This window comes from Mesocricetus auratus, unplaced genomic scaffold, assembly GCF_017639785.1.
Source record: "Mesocricetus auratus isolate SY011 unplaced genomic scaffold, BCM_Maur_2.0 Super-Scaffold_4256, whole genome shotgun sequence".
Lineage (NCBI taxonomy): Eukaryota > Metazoa > Chordata > Mammalia > Rodentia > Cricetidae > Mesocricetus > Mesocricetus auratus.
Window position 1 is genome coordinate 123,503,131 of NW_024429182.1, and position 24,072 is coordinate 123,527,202.

General features: G+C 49.9%; 1 protein-coding gene across 1 annotated transcript in view; it reads right to left on the reverse strand.

Moving 5' to 3' along the window:
• Positions 1–22,818, reverse strand: part of Rgma (repulsive guidance molecule BMP co-receptor a) — a 44,041-nt gene extending 21,223 nt beyond the window's left edge. Inside the window, exons 1-2 of the mRNA XM_005084545.4 lie at positions 22,680–22,818; positions 6,578–6,693 (exon numbers count right to left, since the gene is read on the reverse strand). Coding sequence (XP_005084602.2) covers positions 6,578–6,693; positions 22,680–22,693 — 130 coding nt within the window. The 5' untranslated portion in view covers positions 22,694–22,818. The remainder of the gene's footprint in view (positions 1–6,577; positions 6,694–22,679) is intronic.
• Between the last annotated feature and the right edge of the window lie 1,254 nt (positions 22,819–24,072).

Genomic DNA, 24,072 nt, shown 5'->3' on the forward strand with positions numbered 1-24,072 from the left:
GGTAACAGGGGCCCACAGGGGTCAAGCAAAGGGACAAGTCTCCCACATCAGCAGCAACCTGCTTTGTGGAGGGAATGAAACAGCCCCGGGCACCAGAAGGGCGCAGTGTGGAAGGTAATGAGGATTTTCCCAATGAAGTTGCAGGTGACAGACACGTGGTGTTTCGGTTTGGAAGCATGACCCCTGTTTCTGACCTGGGGCTCACACCTGAAGTGACAGCTTAGCATCCTGACTCTGCCTCCTGCAAGGCAGGGTCTTTTCTGCTTGGTGCAAGGTCAAAGCACCAATGAGGAGAAGGAAAGAAAAAGGCACATTTTTCTCTCCCTGCCACCCGCAGGTGCTGCAAGGGGACATGGCAGGCTGGTACCCGGGTAGGCTGCTCAATACTGAGTGCTTTCTGCGTGGGCTGGGGTGCAGAGACAGCGCTGTACGCGGCTAGGTGTCCCAGCACCTTTGCAAACAGGATGCATGGTAAGTTGGCTAATGGGCAAACTCCTGCGGGCCTGTCTTCCCACCAGCAACAGCGCCTCCCTCCTCTTTGGGATACTCGGTTAGAAAATGACCAGGGGCAGGATGGGCCTTTGGAGGCACAGGGAGCACCGCGTGTGTGACAACTGGGGGTCACCCTTTATTCTGCTGCCCAGTGTCACAGTCTCACAGTTCTTTCTTACCCAACCCACATCTTAAGCAGACACTCAACAGCAGACTTTAACAGTCTACACGGCACAGTTTAACAACTGTGTTTATCCAAATTCTGTAAAGGGCAGGAGTCTGGCACTGGCTATTGGGCTGGGCTCGCTCACTGCCTGTGTAACACCATGTAAACCCTTCTCCTCATCAGGGACAGTGGATTCTGAGGACTTTCTTTAATTAAAGCAGCTTATTGGAGACTCCAGGTACTCCATGGCCGTGCAAGCCACAGAAGAACTCTTAAAATGACTTCCCTCCTCCAGACAGCCATACATGGAGGGGTAACTATGAAGGTAGTATGTCTTGAAGGGTGCTGCTAAATGTTAATTAGGAATTGTCTATAAATGGCCAGACTTTGGGGTTTTTAATCCCTTTTGCTCTTTGGATTTTTTAAAATGCCTACTCCTTATATAATCAGAAACAATACTTGGGGAGAACGTTGGGTGTAGTTTCCAGGAGTGTCCTGGAAGGGCTTGGGAGGTGTGGGGGAGGAGAGGAAAGAAGGGCAGAAAATGGCTCCCCTTTAGCATACAGAAGTGGAGACTCGGAAGACAAACACCCAAGTCTGTGAGTCCATGAAGCCAGGGGGACGCACAGCCCTGTTAGGCTAAGGTGACAGGTGCCTTGGGCGCCCAGAAGTCTGCTTGGACCACAGTAGGTTGCATTGAATCTGGTCTTTGGGTATGGGGACGAGTGTTCAGCTCAGAAATGGGTGGCACAAGACAAGGCGTAGAACATCCCATGGGAAAAGGGGGTAGGATACAGGGAGGAGGAGGTCGGGATGTGCTGGCTCTCTGGAAATGAGGTTTGGTAGGACCAGAAGTCAGAGATGCCCTTTTCCTGGATGCTGCTGAGAGGACCAGGAGGTTCTGAGTGTGGCCCATTTGGCACGGGATTGGAGCGGGACACTGAGGCAGCTCTTGGGGTGGTTGCTCATGCTGTTGCCACAGCGATGTGACGACAGAGAAGGCAGAGGAAGGACGCCTTAGACACTGGCCTACATGGAGACCATTGTTCACGAAAGGCTTCACGCTTCTGGGCAGTGGGTACCTGACATAGGCGTATGGGGGGAATGCAACTGCGGAGGCCACATCCTGGTGTGCCTGGGGCCCAGGAGACATTTGAGGAGTCCTGACTTTCAAAGACTAAGAAGGTCTTGGGCACACTGGTATGACTGGGACACTGGGGGAAAATCGGCCTTCAGGGTGCACCTCAGCACAGTAGCAAGTGTGGAGTGCAGGGCACAGGCCTTGGAGGATCCTGAGAGGCATCTGTAGTCCCTCCAACATATCAACAGGTCCCCAGAGTCTCTTCTCCCCCACATCAAGCCTTATTTATGCTCTTGGGTTATCTTTCCTACCCTTCCACTTTTCTGAGGTCCCCTCCTTCGGGCACCAAGGTGACTACCAGCAATTCCCCCAACCCTGAGAGACTCTCCATCCAGACTTTCCCTTTCTCTCCAGTGTACCCTCAGAGTCTAAGGGACTACAGGAACTCTAGGACTTGGTATCTGTGCTCTCCCAGGAAGCCAACTGTCTACCCATCATACCCTGGCTGCCAGTCACCTGCCTCATGTAACTGAACACCACTTTCTTCCCTCTTCTGCAGCCCCGCCCCCATCCCAATTCACTTGCCAAAAGCCTAATCCTCAAAGTGATGGTATTATACATAGGATCCGGGACCTTAGGAAGTGATCATGTCACGGGAGTAGAGCCCTCATGAAAGTGCCCTTATGAAAAGGACTCCGAGAGAGTCAACTTTCCATCCCTTCTGCCTTGCGGGGACCTGGTAGTCAGGTACAGAACACATGGACTACAAGGGACCTCACCATATACCACAGTGGCTGGTTACTTGAGCTCTGATTTTCTTGCCTCCACAGTTATAACCAACAAACATCTATTGTTTGTAACCCTCAAAAATCTATGGTATGTCGTTATAGCAACTGAAATGGGCTAATACGCTCTCCTGGGACACAAAGCCTAACTGAGAGACACAACACAGGTGTATATGGGAAGCAGGCTTACTTAGTTACACATTCTTACATAGAAATTCAGTTAAAAATATTCTCATCTTGAAGCTGGAGATGGCTCAGATTAAGAGCACTGTCTGTTCTTCCAGAGGTCCAGAGTTAAATTCCCAGCATGGTGGCTCACAACCATCTACAATGAGATCTGGTGCCCTCTTCTGGTCTGCAGGCATAACACTATATACTAAATAAATCTTTAAAGAAATTCCATGTCCATAACCATGCTATATGCAAGCTCTCGCTCTCTCTTTATATATGTATAATATATGAATATGTATATATATGTATATGTACACACATATATGTACATAGCTATACTATAAAGTGTCTGTGCATTTAGATACTTTAGAACCTTAGTCTCTCCAAGCCTCACTTGAAGACTAACACTCCTACAACAGCTACAGTTCAAAAGCATAAGGGAGGGCTGAAGTGCTGGCTGTGCAGTTAGGAGCACTTGCTGCTCTTGCAGAGGACCGGGGTTCAATTCCCAGCACCTACATAGGACAGTTCATAAAAACAAGTAACTCCATTTCCACGGACTATGTTTTCTTCTGGTCTCTGTGGGCACTACACACACATGTAGACATATATACACATAATTAAGAATAAATGAAAACTTAAAAACGAAGTAAAACTATCAGGGAAAGAAAGAAGAGAGAGGTGTCCCTCCTTAGAAGCTGGCCCTTCAAATGGAGCTCGCATCAGAATCCCTTGGACGACCTGTTAGAATACTCACTGCAGGGCCAGCCCCCCCCCCCCACACACAATGGCCTCACAGCTTAAAATGCATCTATTTACTGTGTTCTGAAGAGGATGCTATTTGTGGAAAACTCTTCTAAGAAGTTTTTTCCGGCTTCCCGCTCCCCTTGGGTAGATACAGCCACTCTGTCCCAACCTCTATCCTAGAACAGTATTCAGACAGACACCCGCCCCTCCAGCCTTTCTCTCTCTAGCAGGCCCAAGGCTCTGAAAACTATCACTAAGGCAGGTACTCTGGAAGTCAGTCATACACGTTGACTAAGTACACGTAAACACTCAAGACACCCAAACACTCTCCGTCTGGCAGATTGAAGGCATCTTTCTCCACATAACTATGTCCAATTTAATTTGCACTCATGCTCACTGCTGGCAGCCATTCAAGCGGGCGAGTTCTGAACAAACCTAAGCTTTCACAAGGCTGCTCGGCCAGTTTCCACCTGTCTTTGGTGGGTGAGGCCATGGCTTGCCGTTTGTCCCTAATGTCCACCCACCGTCCACCAGAACTACAGGCCTTCTGATCTTTACTCTGGGGCATCCTGTCAGAGACAGTGGCAGTGCATCTCTGCCCTGGAAATCATGCATCCATCTCTTCCCAACGACGGCAGTGGAAATGGTCCTTTTGCTCCCGGTTCCCTGAGCATCCCCGTCCCTAAAGCCCTCAGATTATTGGTCGTTGGTGACCGGCAGCTCAGTTTTCACAGAGGTGGGCAGTTTTGATTAGACACAACTGTCAAAGGGCTCCAGTGAGGGGAAACCTTAGCCACTTGGCATGACACAACCCAGCTATCAGCTCCATCTGCCAGGGTTTAGTTACCAGCCCTGAAGCCAAAACGAAAATGGGCTTCTTGGACAAGAAAGTGGCGGAATTTGAGTTGTGAATTATGTAACCCACCAGTGTGTCTCAGACTATGCTGCAGATACTTGGAAACAAAAAAGGACAAGTTTTTAAGACAAAGAAATGAATGGGGAAACATCACTCCCTCTCCAAGCCCTTGAAGCTCCTTCCCTATTTCAGGGAACTTTGTAGGCCCTTCCTTTCCTCACTTTCCAGCCCCAGAAGTTAACAAGTGCTGCAGCTTTAAGAGCAGGACGGTGTTGTTTTAAGAGCCCTGGGAGCCCCCTTCTCAATTTCAGCTCAGAGCTGAGATCACATCCCCCACCACAGCCGAGGGACAAAAGCCATTTATCAACCCATCTGATAAAACTTGCAACGCACTGGATCTTTATCCCACCAAACCAAACGGGCTGCACACTGTCACTTTTCTATCTGACGGTTTTTACTTTAAAATTTTAAATTAAATTTAAAAAAATTTAATTCTTGAGAAGGAATAAAATCAGCCTTTCAAATTGAGATCAGCAGCTCTCAATTTGTGGGTCACCCCCCCCACACACCGAATGAGTCCTTTCACAGGGGTCGCCTGAGACCACCGGAAGAGATTTACATTATGATTCATAACAGTATCAAAATTACAGTTACGAAACAGCAACGAAAATAATTTTATGGTCACAACACGAGGTACTAAAGGGGTGCACAGCATTAGGAAGGTTGAGAACCACTGACTTAGATGAAGAAACTTGGGTTTCAAAAACCGACAGTGGGGGGCGGTTATCACCCGGCTGGAACCAAGGTGAGATGGGGTTTGATATTTCCAGGGTGTCTGCGGTATGAGGACCGTTGGGACACACTGACACCTCTCCCTCGTTCTGGTCCTGATCAGGGGGCTCTCTTAGGCAGAGTTGCAGAAAAAGGTTTGAAGTCTAGGATGCTTCAGGGTCTGGAAGCTGCTGAGGGAGCTGGGACGCTTTAGCTAAGCAGGTACTGTGGGGGCCTGCAGCTCGGCTGAGACAAGAGAGTAAACTTACCCTACCACAGTGTTTGTGTCCATGCTGTGTGCTCCCCTGGAATGCCAACTTGCAGCCAGGCCTAGCCTGGACTGACTGCCCTGTTCTGTCAGTTCCTTGAAACCCAGTTGGCTGAAGAAGAAATCAAAACAACCCAGTCCCGGTCCTAACTCAAGTCCTTTCTTGCAAATCTCAGCTGCACAGAGGCGGCAGAACCACATCTGGCCGCTGTGCGAGACAAGCTGGAATTTTTTGCTCAAAGACACCTCTGAACCCTACAGCACAATGGAAACTGCCGGGAGATCCCGCCTTACAAGGAGGACCATTTGGTCGTGACACTGCTTATTTGTATTTTAAAAAGAGAAAAACGGGTGGAGAGCGTTTGACTGGCTTTTTCAGACTCTGAGCAGCATGAAATAAAAGTGAAATGAAGTTTTACGAAACATTATAAAGAAAACAGACCGGGGATTTAAGATTCGTTCACTCCCCCTCCCCGCCCCCAAAGGGTAAAAAAGTAAAGAAACCGGAGCGTTTGGGAAGGAACAAACGCTTCTCTGTGGAGTTGGTCTCCCTTCCCCCAACAAAAACAAGAGGTCCGGGCTCGGAGGAATTTGAAAGCAGCGATCTGCCAAAAACATTGTGAAAAACTATGGGGGATTCATTGGAAACAGATGGGCTTTTTCAGCTTTAATTCTGAAATTCTCTCGCTTTCTGGCACAATAAAAACAAACAGGGGGGCGACGCGGAATGTTATCAAACAGGAATTAACGCGTCTGAGCCTGTGTCCGTGGGCTTCCCCGCGTGGGCCAGCGTGGGGGCGGGACGGGGCGGTCGGGGACTAGTCTGGGACCTCCCCAGCGCCCCCAGCTCCACCCCTGGGCAACCAACAGGTTTGCAAACTGGTGGGCGAGGAGCTGGAGAAAGTGCCCCTGGTGCGGGGTCCGAGGCTCCCCTTCTCCCCTCCTTTGGAGCATCTAGGAGGCGTCCAGGGCACCCGATTTGGGGGAGGGGGCAGAGAGGCATGTCCAGCTCTGCAGATCTCCTCACCCGTTCCTGCTCTTCGGAGCTCGGGCAGGGAGTTCCCTCACCTCCAGGTCTCCTCGGACACCCATCGCTCCCCATGCGGGGCACGGGACAAAGATCCGTGGAAATGCAAATCTGGGTCCCCAGGGGGCTGGCGAACCGGGGCCCCCGACTCGCGCAGGGAGGCCCAGGAGCGGGCTCAGCCGGCTGTCCCCCGGCCAGGGAGCTGTGCCTTACCTGCGGGGAAGCTGCAGAGAAGGAAGGCGAGGGTCGGCCACAATCCCAGGGCTGAACGTCCTGCCCCTCTCCCCATACCCATCCATCCAGCTCGGCCTGTTACCACTAGCCTCTCCCTGGAAGAAGTTTAGAAGAAAAGGAAGGAAAAAAAAAAAAGTATCAATCACGCTGCGGAGAAGAGGCAGCCTCGCTCGGCCGGCGGGAGCAGCGAGCCGGGAGGCCCGGTCCACCTCCGCCACGGGCGCCCCGTGTCCCCCCACCCTGCCGCCCGGCCCCGCCCTCGCCATCCATCATTCGCTTCCCCGCCAATGTCGCAGCCGCCCCGCGCCCCGCCGCCGCGCGCCCCGCCCTCCCGAGATCGGGTTTCACCCTGGCGGGCGGGAGGGATTGAGGAGAGGCGGCCCAAGCTGCCCGGCCAGTGGCCAAGGGGACCTGGGGAACCAGTGGCCCGCTTGTGCAGGGCGCGTCCCGGGCTCCGATCTAAGTGCCACTCCCCACTCACCCGGGTGGCTAAGGCGCTCAGAGCACCAGGCTCTCGGAGAGCTTTAGTCCTCCCCCATCAACATCTCATCCAAGTCGAAGCAGCTTGGAGACCAACTCCAGCCTCCCTTTGCAGCCAGACTGCCACCGACACCCCTTGGCTCATTCCCCCTCCTCCCCGCCCCTTCGGGTGGCTTGCTGATGCAGAAGCTGTCATACTCTGGGGACAGTGACCCACACTGCCACAGCTGCACCTCAGGGATCATGCCCGCCCCGGAGCTAGGCCATCTAGGTCCCCGCACCATCTCGAAGCACCCGCTTGCTTCGCGAGAACCTGGCCCTGTTCGCAACAGTGATCTCTCTCAGGAACTGAGATCTCGTAGGCTTAAAGCTGCCTCCTGGGACACAGCTATCAAACTGGTGAGATAGAGCTACTCTAGCTCCCGGGGCGCGCAGGCCGAGCCCTCTGGTGTTGAGGCAGAGGCCATGCTTCCAAGGCCCCTGTTAGAAAGGCCTCAGGGCGGTGATCTCTCTTAATTCGGTCACATATTTTTACAGGAGAATAAAATGTCTCCTCTCCCAGCTCCTCTGCCTTTGTGGTATTTAGAGGACTGCCAGCTTCCCGAGAAGCATCTTCTGGGTGACACACATAGGGACAGCGCAAGTGTTTTTAGTCAAATGGATTCCTCCAGCCGACCCCACCCCCCCAAGCCAGCCCATGTGGCTCTCTGGGGGTAAAAAATTCTGGGTTTTGATCCGATTTCTCTTAAGAGCTATCACAGTCTCACTGCAGGCCACACAAGCTGCAGGCTATGTCTGCACTGAGAACTCTGCTGTGGGAGGGGACACGAGGGAGGAGGAGGCTGGGAGGAAAGGGGCGGGGCGGGGCGGTTCTCAGACAGGCAGCAGGACTGCAGCTTCAGAATCTGGCTTTCTGATGCAGGTGAGGAGAGACTAATTTCTCAGTCACCTATGCAGCCAGAGGCTGCAGTCTCCTTTGGTCAAAAAGCCGATGTTACCAGCCGTTTGTTACCCGGAGACTCTTCTCAAATAGTTAGGTCTCAGACGAGCAGGCTCTGCCTACTCTTGAACAGAGGAAACTTCCAAGTGCAAAGGTAGGTTTGTCTCGGAGAGACAGTTCACGGTCTCAAACCCAGGGCTCAAAAGTTTTCCTTTCAAGGCTGCTTGGCCAAACCCAACAACTGCAGAATCCCAGCCGTCAGCTTGCCCAGGGGCAGTCCCGGCACACTGAGGCAGCCAGGCACACAGCCACACAGCTCAGAGACAGCTGCGGCTTCTCCGCGCCTTAGGTCCCGCTGCTAACACCATTGGCTGGAATCGACCTTTCTAACCCTCTGCATAATGAGATCTCACAAGTATTCCCAGCAGCCCAGGGCACTGCATCTCCAGGTCGGAGCCCCTGCGGCCTTCCGAAGGCAGGAAGGAGTGCCTCTCCAGCCCAGCCCTTGGCCCAGTGGCAGCGGGCATTGTCATCTCAACACCTGTTTCTCCATGTGAACGGGCCAGGCTGTTACTGTCACTTAAGACCTCAACTGAATATAATTTGGGAAGGGGAGGGGTACCAGGCCCTGGGAGTCCCCAGCATCTCTGCTAGGGATGGGTGCTCTCTTGAGAGGGGACTCAATTTTTAAAAAATTATTTGTTTCTGTATGTATCTGTGTGTAGGTGCTGACACAGGCCAGAAGAGGGTGTCAGGTTCCTTGGAGTTGGAGTTACCGGAAGTTGACCGCCTCCCCACATCACATGAGTGCCGGGAAAGGAAGTCTAGTCATCTGTAAGATCAACAAGCATTCTTGCAGACCAGGCTCGTCTCGAACTCACAGAGATCCACCTGCCTCTGCCTCCCGAGTGCTGGGGTTAAAGGCGTGCGCCACCATTGCCCGGCCTAGCAACAGCAGTCTTAACACTAAGAAATCCCTCCAGCCCCAGGTCCAAGGTCGGTTTCACAACCCCCCCCCCACTTGAGTTTGGCTTTTCCTACCTGTTTGGATCATATTCACCCCTCCCCCACCCTTTCCTTACCCACCCCAAATTGTGTCTTCCAGGATCAATGTACATTTGTCCAAATATTCTTGGGCATGCATCTTCCACTAGTCAATTGGCAGGGGATATACCCTTAGAGGAAACGGTCTCTCAGCAGCTAACAATTCCATTCGCTCCGTGGCTGGGGGTGGGGTCAGTAAATATACTGGCTCAGGATAGCCTCTGTGCTATCATCTCAAGGGTTAAGGAAATAAGGCAATTCTTGTCGTGGTATGGAGACAGAATGTTCTCCAGTTGTCCCTAGGGAAGGCTTTAGGAGGTGGAACCTGGTGGTCCTTGTGTCCTTGGGACATGCCTGTGAGGGGACTCTGAGACCTTGACCCGTTTCTTTTCCTCCTTTGCTTCCTGGCATCAAGTAAGCTCCCCACCATTGCCATTCAGTGTGCCCTCCAGAGGCCCAAAGCCATGGCTCACTTGGACACAAACTGGAAACTCCCAAACCGTGAGACAAGACACACCGTTTTCTTTCTCTCAACACCCATCTCGTGTCCTTTGTGCTGTGCCTTACAACGGACCTTCCAGAACCTTCCAGCCCTCCCCACTTGCAGACACCCTCGGGCAAGTCACCGTGAGCCTGCAGTTTTAGCAGTCATCCAAACGCAGCGCATTTCTGCTTTGCCCCTTCCCCAGTCCCAGACAGCAGCAGGCAGGAAGCCTCGGGAGGCCTGGAGGAGAGCCCAGGCCAGTGAGCTTCCCCAGCCCCGCCTACCTCCCAGCCCCGCCTACCTCCCAGCCCCGCCTACCTCCCAGCCCCGCCTACCTCCCAGCCCCGCCTACCTCCCAGCCCCAGCTCAGTGCTCTAACCTGCTACAGTGACCTGCTTTCAGTTTCTCACGTACTCTTCCGGTTAGGACTTGGTGTCCTTATCTCTCAGCCTGTTCTCCATCTCTACTTCAAATCACATCTTTCCAAACTCTTTTCTTTTCCAGTCTAGTGTCCTATGTCTCAAGATAGACCTTCTTGTTTTCTTTGTAAGTTAATAAGCTCCGTTATTTTCTTATTGCCGCGGAAAGCTAATAACCCTACGCTTGGATTGCTGTGAAAACAACTACTAAAGATGACTAAGGAGACGTGAGATATGAATGCCTTTATCAAACAAGTCAATTTCCAGGTGTCTTGGGGGTTGGTTTCTAATGAGCATGGCTCATCGACTGAATTGTTCTTTTTAAAAATGATTTTTATTTCTAACTATGTGCATGCATGTGTGTCTGTATGGATATACACGTCAGTGTAGGTGCCTGCAGAGGTCAGGGATCTTGGAGTCCCTGGAGTAGCAGTTGTGAGCCTCCTGATGTGGGTATGCTGGAAAGTGAACTCAGGTCCTCGGGAAGAGCAGTACATACTCCTTAGTCGCCGAGCTGTCTCTCCCACCCGTATTTGTTCTTATCCTGATTTACATTTTCAGACAGTTTCAGCTAAGACAGGTTCATGATCATATACAGAGGAGGAAACTGGCTGAGTGATCAGAAATGCTCACCCAAGCTGGGCGTGGTGGCGCATGCCTTTAATCCCAGCACTCAGAGTCAGAGACCAGTAGATCTCTGGGAGTTCAAAGCCATCGTAGTCCACACAGTGAGTTCCAGGTCAGCCAGAGGTGATCTAAGGGGGAGGCGGGGATTATTGCATGCTGAGGCTAAGGTTGTTTGCGGGAGATACCAGCTGGTTTTTACTGAAGTTGAATCTAACTGGTGAACTTTGTAGGGGCTGATGGAATTCTCATCATGTGATGACCTACCCCGCAGGTCTTCCTTGGTTCTTCCGGGTAACACCATTACTTGTTCCAGCTAGGACAAACCATGCCATTCCACATTTGGCTGACTCTAGTTTTGGTATAGATTTCTCTCACTGGATATAGATGAAGCCAATGGTCCAATATTGGTCTCAGGTATTTTTGCCAACCTCACAAATGGGGGTGTGTTGTCAATGCCTCTCAATCCATCGTTACCTCTCATTTATAAATCTGATACATTTTCTTGAGTGTCCTCTGTGCTCTCTCTGCTTTGAAGAAGTAGGGGACAGGACAGGGGCGATGTTTGGCAAAGTGCCTGTCTTGCTGACTTGGGGAACTGAGTTTGTCCTCGGGGTGTAGGGTACATTACTTGCCTAGTGTATGCAAGGCTCTGAGTTTAATACAAGCAAACACACACACACACACACACACACACACACTATACTTATACTGTATCTCGAAGAGCTGTACTGGTTCACTTGATAGCTTCAAGTGTGAACATACCCTTTTAAATTTACCCAAGCCAGTTCCTCGCTGACACTTCAAGGGCTGCTCTTGGTCTAGCCTTCCCCGAGTTGATGAAGCAGTCTTTGCTCATGTTCCCTATGACCTTCAGGTTTGCAAAGACTTTGATCCTATCACCTCCCTGCCTTTATCTTCCCACACTGAAGCCCTCAAGGAACAAAGGAGGGCGCAGCCTCTTGTGAAAGATGCTCTCTGGAGTGATTAAATGTTGCTAAGCGTTCAACAGCCTTGAGACATTTTTCTGCAGTGGAAGGGCATAAACTGTCACACAGCCTGTCAAGAACATTCTGTTATGGCTTGGTGTCCAGGACCATTTCTGATAAAATGTTAAGCAGTTTCTGAATATCCAGCCCTGCATGGCCTTTAGCTAACAAATATCCCACAGAGACCCTCAAAATCCCCTTGTGTGGCTGGAAAGGGCCTGGGCTCTAGTCTGTTTACTCGTCATTTGGATTATGTTATTGCAAGTGCATTATTTCGGGCATGTACCTGCAAAGCTGTGTTTGTGCTTTTCTTACTCAGTCTTAAGCTCATCCAGTCTTAAGCTCGCCCGTTTGTTTGCTATCTCCACAGTACCATACCTGCATCTCCTCTGCAGGCTGGAACCATCTGAACTTGTTCTCTTCAGATAATCTATGTAAATTTAAGTTAAATCTGGGTAAGTGATCAATCCTGGGGGATTCCGCACTGTTCTTAATTCTTCATCCAGAAAAGCACTGTTTATTCTACTTTGGTTTCTTGTCTCTGAGGATCATTCTAATCTTTGGCAATTCCCTTCCCCTTACTCTGGAGCCACTGGGCTCTTACAAATGACCTTTTGAGTGGAACCCTGTTGGATGGGATTTTGAAGGTAATGTAATTCACCCCTAGGTTTCTTCCTTGTCTTTCAGCTTGTTGGCCTTTCCCATTAAGCTGTCCAGTAGCATGTTCTCGTTATAGGAGCTGTTGGGTTTCGTCCGGATGCTGACACTTCAGAGTGGGCTTAGCAATACAGTGCACATTCTATGAGAGGGACTACTAAAGGGGACCGTTGTCACACGGGCAGGCTCCCTCTGTGGGTATGAGGGATGGTAAGCACACAGGTGCCAAGTGCAAGGACAATTGTCCATTTTGGCTGTGAGAACGTCACTGTCATCCTCATTATTACCGTCTTCTTCTCTGTAGCAAGTGATAGGATAGGCGGCCATAGAACCTTCTCTCCAAGTTCATTGCCCTAACTGGTGTGGAGAGGGCTTCGCCCTATCTATCTGCTTCCAGAGCATTTGTAAGCTTGCTGTCATTGCTCTGACACTAAGAACCTCTTCCAGGCTTGGGAGTGGGACTCAGTGATACAGTACCTGTCTGGTGTATGCAGGACTGTGGGTGTGATTCTGAAACACACACACACACACACACACACACACACACACACACCACTGTGGATTTTGGGAGACTCTGGAAACATGTTCCTTGAATCGCTTTGCCCACTTAATCTTTCTAACTGGCCTCTTTTCTCTGTGTGTGCATGCTATCTTTGCTTTGATGGTTCTTCCGTTAGTATGAGGATGACTTCTCAGTAATTAAAACAGATTTTTTTCTCTACTTTTTAAATGTTACTTTTCCTAAAAGAACATATTAACTTGATAGTCCAGTAGCTCTCTTTAGAAACCGAGGCATCACCTCACTTGGGATACTTTCACACGTACTGAAAAAAACAATTTTCAGACCCCAGTCACTTATGGACATCTTTAAATATGTATTATTGGGTTAGTATTATTTTTTCCTCACAGAGAGAAATTCCTTTTCTTTGTGCATTGCTTTTCTGTTGTACTCTAAGAACCGAGGGCTAAGCTGGACGTGAGATGCTGAGTTAGTCTGTGATGAGCAGCAGGCAGTTCTGATCTGCGCCAAGCAGCTCAACAGAGGACCTGGCATCTCAACACAGGATAATAGCACCCCAAGAGGGGTGTTTCTGGGGTTCTCAGCAGCCCTGATTTTGCAGCCCACTCCACTGTCACAAGACAACATGGGCCTCTATGAAGCTGGTGAGGCTTTTCGAGACGGATGCCAGTAACTTCTTTTAAACAGGACAACTGACTACAAAAAAAGACATCCTATGCCACAAATGCACAACTATTACCCACAATGCTTTTTGCAATCAGTATTGGCCTCACATTGTCTAAAACCACCTCTGTCAAGATTTTATTTCTTGAGCAAACAGATCCACAGATCAGCCTCCATGCCTATCAGTCCATTTCTAGAACAGTCAAGAGAGTCTTCAGGGCCTAACGGACCAGCGTGGTGGACCTGGACGTTTGCACGGAGTGTTCTTGGCACCTCACTCTACCCCTCCATGTTGGCATGGATGCATTCACTGTACTAGCAAGAGAGAAAAATTATTTCTAAGACAGAACATGTTGGAAGAACAAAGTTTCTGGGCTTTCAGTTTGCGTCAATCCAGTACCAAATATATTTATAGAAAATGAAGCAATAATGTAGGCCCATGTTAAAAAATTCAGTGTCCTGACTAGTGACTCTTCCTGGATGTAGTAACTATTAATGGTTCACGATATTTCTATTTTCATGTGTACATAAAAACATGTCAATCTGTCTGTCTCTCTGTCTATCTATCCTTTTACATATAACACTAATATCTACCTATTATTACTTTTAATATAACACTAACGTTACCAAAAATTTCAGTCTTTGACTGTCCCCTCCACAGTGGGTGTTTCCTATTCTATTTCCATTTAAAACATACTATGAATCCTCCAACATGGCAGAAGCAGAAAAGAGTTGAATTCACCATCCAAAGTCAACGTACAGACAGAATGAAATGCAAAATAGTGCCTATGAAGGATGCCAGGTGTTTTACAGTTATGTCCTCTCACCTTCCTAGGCTTCAATTCCCACTTTAAAGTTATTTTTTCTCAGAAAGTTCAGATTGGTTTGTGTAAGTACCTCTGCCAAGAGGTCTCGGATATGGTACCAGCAGCTTCCTAGCCATGCCTCTGAAAGCCCAGCCCATGGTTTAACCCTTCTCTTGCTCTGAGCAGAAGCAAGGGCTTGCTTTGTGTTATCTGTGTTCTATATTCCCAGCCTGAATCAAGGCTACACTGGACTCCTCCTGATGATCTAGCAGTTTCTAGGGCCATATTTCCATCTTTGTGTCTTGGTCCAGCTCTCCTTCCAAGATCTCACCAAACTCTCGGGTCAGTCATGTTCAGCCTCTCCCCCATGTCCCTTCACAGGGACCATAAACTGGCGTTCCATGGGAGTGTCATAATCAAAGTCCATGCCCCTGCTTTTCTGAGGTATCTCTCGAAGATTCCTAAAGACCTCACATGCAGTCTACAGAACTGCCAATCCTTCTCCCTACAAAGCTCCACAGAATAGCAGGAACATTTGTGAATTGTTTAACTGTCAGCGTCAAGTTTCAACGTCTCAAATATACTGCAGTACATGTGAGGAAGAACGACCTGGGGATGGGACTGTCTGCCTCTAGCTCCGTGGTCCAACCACGGCTTGTCCTACACGGCCCTTCAGCTCCTACACCTGCAGAATCATGGCCTGGTGGCCTCTGGGCGGATGGTCTTCAAGTACCACACTCCCTACTGGAGGGAGGCACTGAGTTCACGCTGTTTTTGCAACTAACTGTCCTTATCCAACAACATCTGACTTTTGAACAGTTCTAGAAATTCATCTGTAACATTTCTGCATTCCTCAAGTGGAAATATTGCTGAGCACGGAGGAAATGTTATTTGAGAAGTGGTGTTTTTATGGTTTACTGTCAGCATGACATTCTCCAACGATGATCTACCTGAAACCAAACCCCGAAGCCACTTAATAACCTCCTCTCATTATGAAGCAGCCTTTGGGGGCCAATGAGATGGCCCCGTGGTTAAAGGTGTTTGCTGCCAGGCCTGACAACCTGAGTTCCATCCCCGAGACCCACATGGTGGGAGATAACTGGCTCCTGAAAGCCGTCCTCTAACACAGTGTAATAATAGAATCAAAAGCAGCGGCTAGGAGATAGCTCAGCCTCTTGCACAGGATCAGGGTTCGGTTCCTAGCACCTGTGTGCGATGATGCTCGGCAACCATTCATAACTCCAATTCCAGGGGATCCGACACAATCTTCTGGAATCTAAGGCACCTGGCATGCATGTGGTGCATAAAGAAAAGCACACAGTTACAATGAAAATAAATAAATAAATCTTAAAAAATTGGAAGCTGCTTTTGGATACTTAGACACACAAAATATGCAACCCTTGTAATGATGAGTGGACCACACAGCTTTCTCTCTATTCCAGTAAGTTCCCGAGGACACAACTGGCCTGAAACTATTTATCCACCACATGGCAACTGTGTGAACAGACAGAGAGTTGAGTATGTAACTCCCCTCACTGGCAGATGGTTACGTTATCTATATTAATGAACCATTTGGTGCCAAGCACAAATACCATGGGCATTTAGCAAGAGGGACAGGCAATCAAGTTATTCATCAAATCCAAAACTGTTTGGAATGGTGACAGCAGCACCAAAGAAGTGCCCCAGCTGACAGGAAGTGCGGAAGGCCCATTCAGAAGGAAGGGTACTCATGTGACATTCTTCTGTGGGTCCCCTATCATTCTTCACCACCATTGCTCTGATCCCCATTTTTAATCTAAGATGGAGAACATTTCTCCAACCTCTGTGAGAGAGGAACTAAGGTCTCCTGGCTAAGATCATGTGGTCTGGAAAGACTAAACCTCAGTGGTTTTCATTTGTAAAATGGGGATGTACTTGTAGTTCCCTCCGAAGAATGATGTGAGGATTAAGGGAATTCATACAGTTACGTAATCCACGAAGGACAGACGCCTGAAGAGAGAAAGTGTTGAAAAGTGGTTGCTAACATTAGTGGTGTATAATGGATAAGACCACTGTTTGGGTTCTAACAGAATGCCTATGGTGTGCCAGGCTCTGTTAGGGACTTCGCATGTGTGGGAAATAGGGAGGGGGCACAGCATCCTGTAAGGATTCCTAGATAACCTTGTCTTTGGGTGGGTTTTAGGTCCTAGTGAGCCCTCATTACAAGAAGCAATTCTATAGATAACTGTAGCATTGCCTTAACTATGCAAGTGGACACAGCCTGTTTCTGTTTATAAATGAGTCTGAGACTCAGGATGGTTAAGTGACTTGCCCAAGGTTCCCAGGAATGCAAATGTCAGGGCAGAGGCTAAACCCAGGCCTTGTGATGCCAAGTCCAGTGTTTTCCTCACCAAGCCACAGCTGTGCCTTGTCTTCACCCAAGGTTTATCTTTCCCTGTCAGCTCAATAATACGTCCCATATGTCTCATGATGGATTGTGCATTAGAAATGGGAATATGTTTAGAGAAATACTATTTTACAGATGCTAACACAAATAGAAAATGTTTTTAGAAAAGGAGTATTTCCCTCCTACATAACTTCAGAAGTAGAAACAGTTTAATTATAGACATCTTCATCTGTCTTTTGGGTGACAAGAAGTTGGTTTTTTTTTCTTTCCTGCCAAGTATTCAGAGTGCCCTTTCCTGGGTTTAACCATGCTCTAGACCACAGTGAAAAATTACACAAGACAATGGTTAAGTTAGTCCAGCTGCAGCATCAATTCTCTGCAATCAGTTTACAGACCATTTGGAGGCATCTAGGATTGTAAACCAGGTGTCTTTGGCCTTGGATGATGGTGTGTGTGTGTGTGTGTGTGAGTGTGTGTGTGAATGAGACATCTGTTCCTTAACCATGCCCAAAGTCAGTAGACAATGCCAATGGCAGCCATGTCTTAAAGAAGAAAAGAAAAATGAAAGCAACATCAAACCCTAAGCTGGCCATGAACTTCTTACATAGCCCAGACTGCCTTGAACTTATGATCTTCCTGCCTCAGCTTCTAAAGGCTGGATTGGTAGCAGTGGGTCAACACCAACTTTCCCTGTCACATGATCCTAAGTTGGGGTATTGAATAGTCAGTTTAACATCGCCATGATACCCAGAGGGAAACCTCTTACTTATAGACTCTGGTTGATGGTTTCAGAGGTGTCAGATCAGAATCTTTTGCCTATTGCGTCTAGGTCTGTGGTGAGGCCACTGATCTTGGTGGCAGAAGCTACTCATCTCGTAGTGGACAAGTTGATGGCAGAAGCTACCCATTCGCAGTGGACAGAAAGCAGAAAGAACAGAAGGGTGTAAGAGACAGGATGCATCCTTCAATAGCACTCTCCCAGTGACCCACTCTCTTCCAATCAGCTCTTGTCTCCTAACATTTCCATTACCACCCCCCCCGTAACTCTGCCTGCCAAATTATGAATCCACAAATGGGCTGATCCACTGTGAAACCAGAGACTTCAGCATCCAGCCACTTTAAAAGCCCATCAGCTGACAAACCCAAAACATGAGTCTCAGAGACACAATTCAAACGTGACAGGCAGCATTCAGAAGTCCAAATATGAAACCCCGCTGCATGACTGCTGTGTGACAAAGGAAGCTAAGCTCTCATGAATCTCACGTGCTAGGGCAAAAATGACCTGCCCATGTCCAGCAGGGATGGACCTGTGGGCGATGTCACCATGAAATCTCATAACAGCTGTGGGTAAACTAGTCTCTCAGCAATGCAATTGTGGCGCACACCTTTAATCCCAGCACTCGGGAGGCAGAGGCAGGCGGATCGCTGTGAGTTCGAGGCTGGGCTGGACCGACAGCCTCGAAAACAATACAGAGAAACTCTGTCTCGTAAAAATCAAAAAAACAAAAAACAAAAAACTGTATTTGTTCTTTATACTGTACCCTCTCCCATCAGAGGTATTTAGTTAAATGAGAATAAAAGCTATTACCCACTCAAATGTCCAAATATTAATTATTATTCTCCTCAAGGTACCAATTATTTTAAAGAAACCCTGTAATTTTTATGGTTCTGTCAATGAGCTATGCATTTTTCTGTGCTCTTCTGATGACCAGGAAAAAAAATCCTCATGTGGTTTCAAGTGTCCCTGGTTATGCTCTTTTGTGAAAGCAATCTGTTTTCCAGGATGACACCATCGGGGCAGAAAATGCACACTGGGAACTGAACTCTGAAGTCAGCAAGATTGCTCAGCTGTTGGCCAGCAGTGTAAAAGGCAGCGTTCAACTTTGGCAGACAGACTCAAACTTAGGGAGCACAACCTGTGTTAGCAAACTGAACGCACAGCGTGACCTCAAGGTTTATAAACAGACCCTCAGGAGGGAGGAGTACACACCAAGTACAAAGTGCCGAGTACAGGGCACGGGTCTAACAGGAAAGGGAGTCCTGTGACAGACCATGCTGACGGCGCATGTGAAGGGACAAATGTTTGCAAGGTTGCCACGCGTCAGCCTTGATGTGTTTGTGTGTCCTCACCTAACAAGTCTTCAACATGCCTATGTGCAAGCAAAACTTGTCTGCGTCCATCCTTCAGAAGACAATCATGCTAAGAGGAACATAATGGTACAGGAACTTGCAGGGTGGACTCCGGCAGATGAGCTCTGTGCACACAGATAAGAGCAGGAAGCCCTATCAGGTAACAGGACAAATTGTTGCTGTCGAGCAGGGCAAGCTCCTGCAAGGAACTCGGAGATCTGAACTCCTGGAAGATGAACGAGCACGGCACCTATTAAAATGCTCCAGTGAAACATAGGCAACACATTTTGGAGCATTTCTCTCCTATTTGTTGATCTCTGCTTTGGCCCTCGGAGGACACAGAATTTAGAGGGATTGGCCTTGTAGTAGTAAAATCATTTGTTTTCGGGGATTTTCTTTCCCCCTCTGGCTAATGCAGTATTTTGATTTCTGAAAATTCTACCTCTGGGCAGCAGTACTTTAAATAGACAATTGAAAAACTCAAAGTAAATCCAACGGGGGACCTAGTCATTAACCCGCTGTGTAAACTGTGCTCACTACACCTCCATTCTTCTCTCAGAGGGCATGCCACTTAGGCTCATTAATTAGCAGTACCTTAAAAGTGTTTTAAGTAGAAGCCAAGATTTGGAAACCGCTTCTTCTCATTCTTGGAATTATACAGTTTGATACCTCACCAGATCCCTGCCTCGGTCCTTTGATTACACTGTGGGTAGCACATTCCACTCAAAGAACAGACAAGAACCCAGATGTCTTCCTTAAGGATGTTTATTTGTCACCGAGGACACTAAAGTCTGGCTGATGTTGCATGTTCGCTTGGTAAAGCGGCCCCTCCCTCTCCCCGCCGTCCCTGTCCACGGCTAAGAGAGGGGAGGATGGAATCGCACTGTTGGTTAAAGAGAGGAGTCTTGTCACTTGGGCTGGAAACCAGACAGATGGGAAAACCAGACTGCCTTCATCAGGTTAACTTAAGTTTGCAGAATGACTAAACACAAAGCCACTCTCCTCAAGGATCCCAAGAGGAACAGAAGCAGACAAAGGTAATTTGAACAATTACACTTACAGGGGTTTTGTCTAATCTGTTTAGTAGGATTAGCATATTCCAATTAGTGGGTGATGCTTTCTGATAACCTTCCTCTGGTTCCGCTCTTTCACGCGTGTGTACCCATTCCCCATCCCCCCACTCAGGGTACCTACTTTTGAAGGTTTCAGGGGGCACACTGGCTTCGCTGTCTACACCGCATACTATAAGGCATGACCAAATTTTGCAGCCATATATGGCTTTTAAAATGTGCTGGAACCCCATTCATTTAGAAAGGCTGCAGCAGAAGAGAGTACTTTACAGCGGTGGTCCTCAACCTTCCTAATGTGTGACCCTTTAGCACAGCGCCTCATGTTGTGGTGACTCCCTCCCCAAGCATAAAATTATTTCCCTGCTACTTCACAACTGTAATTTTGCCACTGTTATGAATCGTAATGTGAATATTTGATATGCATGGTATCTGATATGTGACCCCTGTGAAAGGACCATTCACGGGGTGAAAGGACCATTCACGGGGTGGCGACCCACAGGTTGAGAATCACTCATCTAGACTCAGAACTATGGCCATTTCCCCTTGACTTCTTTGGAATCCTTTTCCAGGAAACAAAAATGTCATCCTGCTTCCTGGGAGCAGTGAGCATCCTGGCAAAGGTGGCTGGATCACTCCCCGTCCTGGTGGCAGGGATGTGCGGTAGCTATTCCTTTTATTCTGAACTTGGGCTACAGGAGGCTGCCGAGGCGCAGGCTCAGGGGTCATACTAAACAGGAGCTTCCATGCCTTCCTTCTGCCCACATACTATGCAGGAAACAATGGAAATCAGGTATGCCCCCCTTTAATAAGATGCCAAGCTAGTCAAAGGCCCCTGCTGCCATGATTATTAATCAAAAACCGTGCAAGAGGGGATACAGAAGACAGAATGGTGGGGGGTACAACTGGCATACCAGCCCCAGCCTCGTCAGGGAAGGAAATGCGGGGCAGGGTTGGAGGGCTGTGGAGCTGGGGATGCGGCTCGGCTGGTAGAGTCCTTGCCTAGCATGCACAAAGCCTCGGGTTCCATTCCCACCAGTGCATATATCAGGCGGCAGCACTCAAATGGGGAAGTTAGGGAATCACAAGTCCAAGGTCATTTCAGCGTCATAGGGAAGTCAAGACCAGTTTGGGGATACATAACTTACAATGGAAGAAGGAAGGAAAAGGAGATTGGGTCGTGTCCCCCCCCCCCGTTTCTACCACTGCAGCCCAGAGGAGTTCAGGGGTGGCGGGGTGGGGGTGTTGGAAAGCGCTCGGCTCCAGGGAGCCAGGGTGCCCTTCACACAGAGAGAACTCATTCCCTGCTAGTGTCCGCTGCCCTGGAAGGTGGCAGCACAGACCAGCCATAAAGAACGCGCTGCCTGCCTGGCTGTAGGGTGCCCCACCCAGACCCTTTGTCGGTCCGCATGCCATCCAGCAGGCAGTCACTTCAAGGCTTGCTTGTCACAATGCTGTGGTAGCAGACCAGTAGGAATGCTTCCCCTTGTGTGTGGAGAAAGAGAGACCATTCTGTGGCACACTGTTCCCTTTCAGCGCAGATGACACGACACACTTTCCCAGTTCAGTTACCCCTGAGACGTCTAATCTCTTTTCTTAGGCTCATGGCTTAACATTAATTTCACATATCACCTATATGGACACAGACACACTGGAGAGCAGTGACATGACCGCACGGTTTACCAGAACCCTGGGCCAGAAAGGTACCAGCTGACAGTTGACCTTGTTTTTGCTGGAGACTCTAAAACTACACAAAGAAGAGAATGAAGTCCTTGAGGTGATATCTGCCACTAATGTAATTCGCCGTTCCGTCCCTGGAGCTAAGCCCGTCCGGGGTGCTTCAGCTCCTCAGGATGGTAGAAAACACTTGCAAATTAATCTTTCTGGACACGCCGTCTAGCTCTCATCATCTCTCACCTCGCACAGGCGTCTAATTTTGTGGACGCCCAACTTTGTGGCTTGGGAGGAAGGAACACAGAGCTCGCCATTTCCGCTAGATGGCGATATTTTCCCTAATCCATCAGCCTCAAGATACCCAATTTATAAAATAAATACAATCCAACGCCTTCCGAAACCACACCACATAATAACAGCGCACAGGCTCCCATTAAAATCCCAGTCTGGGGGAAATTGACTCTCCCTCCGAGCAAATCTAATGCAATTACTTTAGTAAGATGCAATCCAGAGTTGCATCCGAGCGTCTTTCTCATTTGCATTGGTCCCCCAATACACCTGCCCCTCTTCCCTAGTTCATACTCAGGAATGAGTCAGGCGCTGAGTCCTTGCAGGCGTCTAGCCTTCGCTCTCCACTTAGGAATGTCAAACCTTTCTGGATTCTTTCCCCTCAGCACCCACCTCAAGTCCAGCACCTTCCTACACACTGGGCAATCTCAGAGAACGGGTCCCTCATACTTGAGCCTGGACGGGGTGCACCAACCCGGCAGGCGCGCTCGTCTCCAGCCTCTGCAACTCCGGCCTGGGTGAAGCACGGTGGGTCAGCGGGGTGGCTAGACCTGTCCTGAGCTCTGTGGGTCGTGGGGGCTGGGGGGGGTCCTGCCTCAGGAAGAGGTGGCCGCGCAGGAGAGTGGGAGCTCCAGGCCGGTTCACAGTGGGTGGGACATGCGCCGGGTCTGCCCAGCCACGCGCAGCGCCTGCTGCCCGCAGGACAGCATTTTAGAGGAAAAAAAGAACAAACACCACACCACAAAACTTTCCTGCTGCCAAGAGCGAAGGCGATCCATCCCAGGCAAAGCCCCAAATGTGTGAGATGAGACACCGGGTCCGGGGAGCCGCAGATCAGTGCGGCGGCGGCCGCAAGTGTCGGCGGCGCCTTGGGGACATCAGGACCCCTTGCCCCGCGGTCCGCACTTACCTTGGCGGCTGCATGAGCCCCTTCCAGCCCGCAGGGGGTGGCGCTGGCGGGGCTGCGCGCGAAGACTAGGGGTAGGGCGGTCGCTCGTGGGCCCCTGGGCGAGGTGGGAGGGGCCCGACTGGAGCTGGTCCCCACAGCTCGGCGGACTCAGTAGCGGCCCGGGGCGCGCCGCCTGCTCCCGGGCTGCATGTCTGCGAGCGCCTGGAGGAGCCGGCCCCAGGAGCGGCTGGCCGGTCAGTGCTTCCCGGGCGCAGGGCTCGGGCGGCGCAGCCTGCGCTTCCGAGACAACTGCAGAGTAGGGCGGCTCGGGCTAACCTGCTCCCTCGCCCGGCCCGTCGCCGCCACCTCCACCGCCACCGCCGAGCGCGGTGTCGCGAGGTTCGTTTGCGCGCGGCGGGGAGGGGGCGGGCCGGGCGCCCCGGGAGCGGGCGGGGGGCGAGCGCGGGCGGGGCGGAGGGAGGGGCGGGAGAGGAGGGGTCCGGGCTCCGAAGGCTCCGCCCCGCCGCGGTCCCACCCTTGCCGATCCGCGCTAAAGGGGTGTGTGAGGACTTGGGGGGAGCGCCTGCCAGAAAGCTCACACTTCCTTGCGGGCTCGCGATCCCCGGGTGCGAGCAGCAAGTGTCGCGACCCTCCCTCCAGCCAACGTAACCAACTTTCCTAACCCGGGGCAAAGATGTCGGGGAGTCCACATTTTCAACCGGGGGGGCCCACGGTGGTCAAAGGTTTCTTATCGTGGATAAATATTGACCTCTGCTGAGACGCACCTTTGTTCTATTGGGATTTTAGTCTCGTTTAAGAATCTTATTGGGATAAATAGATATGTATATCGCATGCACAGTGTCCGAATATACTCGACTGCAATTACTTGCTGGGTCTGGAGTAAAAACACTGTCTCACACGCCCTCCCTACTGCGGTCCAGCCTCAGAGGTAACCTCCGGTCACATCGTCTTCCCACCACCCCACCCCGGTCTCCTGGCCTAGATTGCCAGAGGAAACTCCCGGGCTTCTCAAAAGCATTCTTCATGCAGCTCACGCACACAGTGGTGAGCACCGCCAAGCCCGCAGCTGCTCATCCCCAGGGTCTGGCCCCAACGCCACGTGTAGGTCTGAAATCCTAGCTGGGGTGTGAAGTCAGCCGGGACACACAGCTCACACCCAAATTAGCACTGCACAGTTAGCGCTGCCAGGACATTTTAGACAGGGTTACGACCTGACCTTCTCTTTACACTGAACTAGGCGCTTGAATTTTGATAGGACGAGAATTCCGTGTTTAATGAAAAGGTATCGTGGTATTAAGACACCATCGTTATTTAAGCTGTGGTCTTAAAGGATGTGGTTTTGAACTCAACGTTCTGCGTTTTATTGGCCAAATGAATTTGGATAATCTATTAA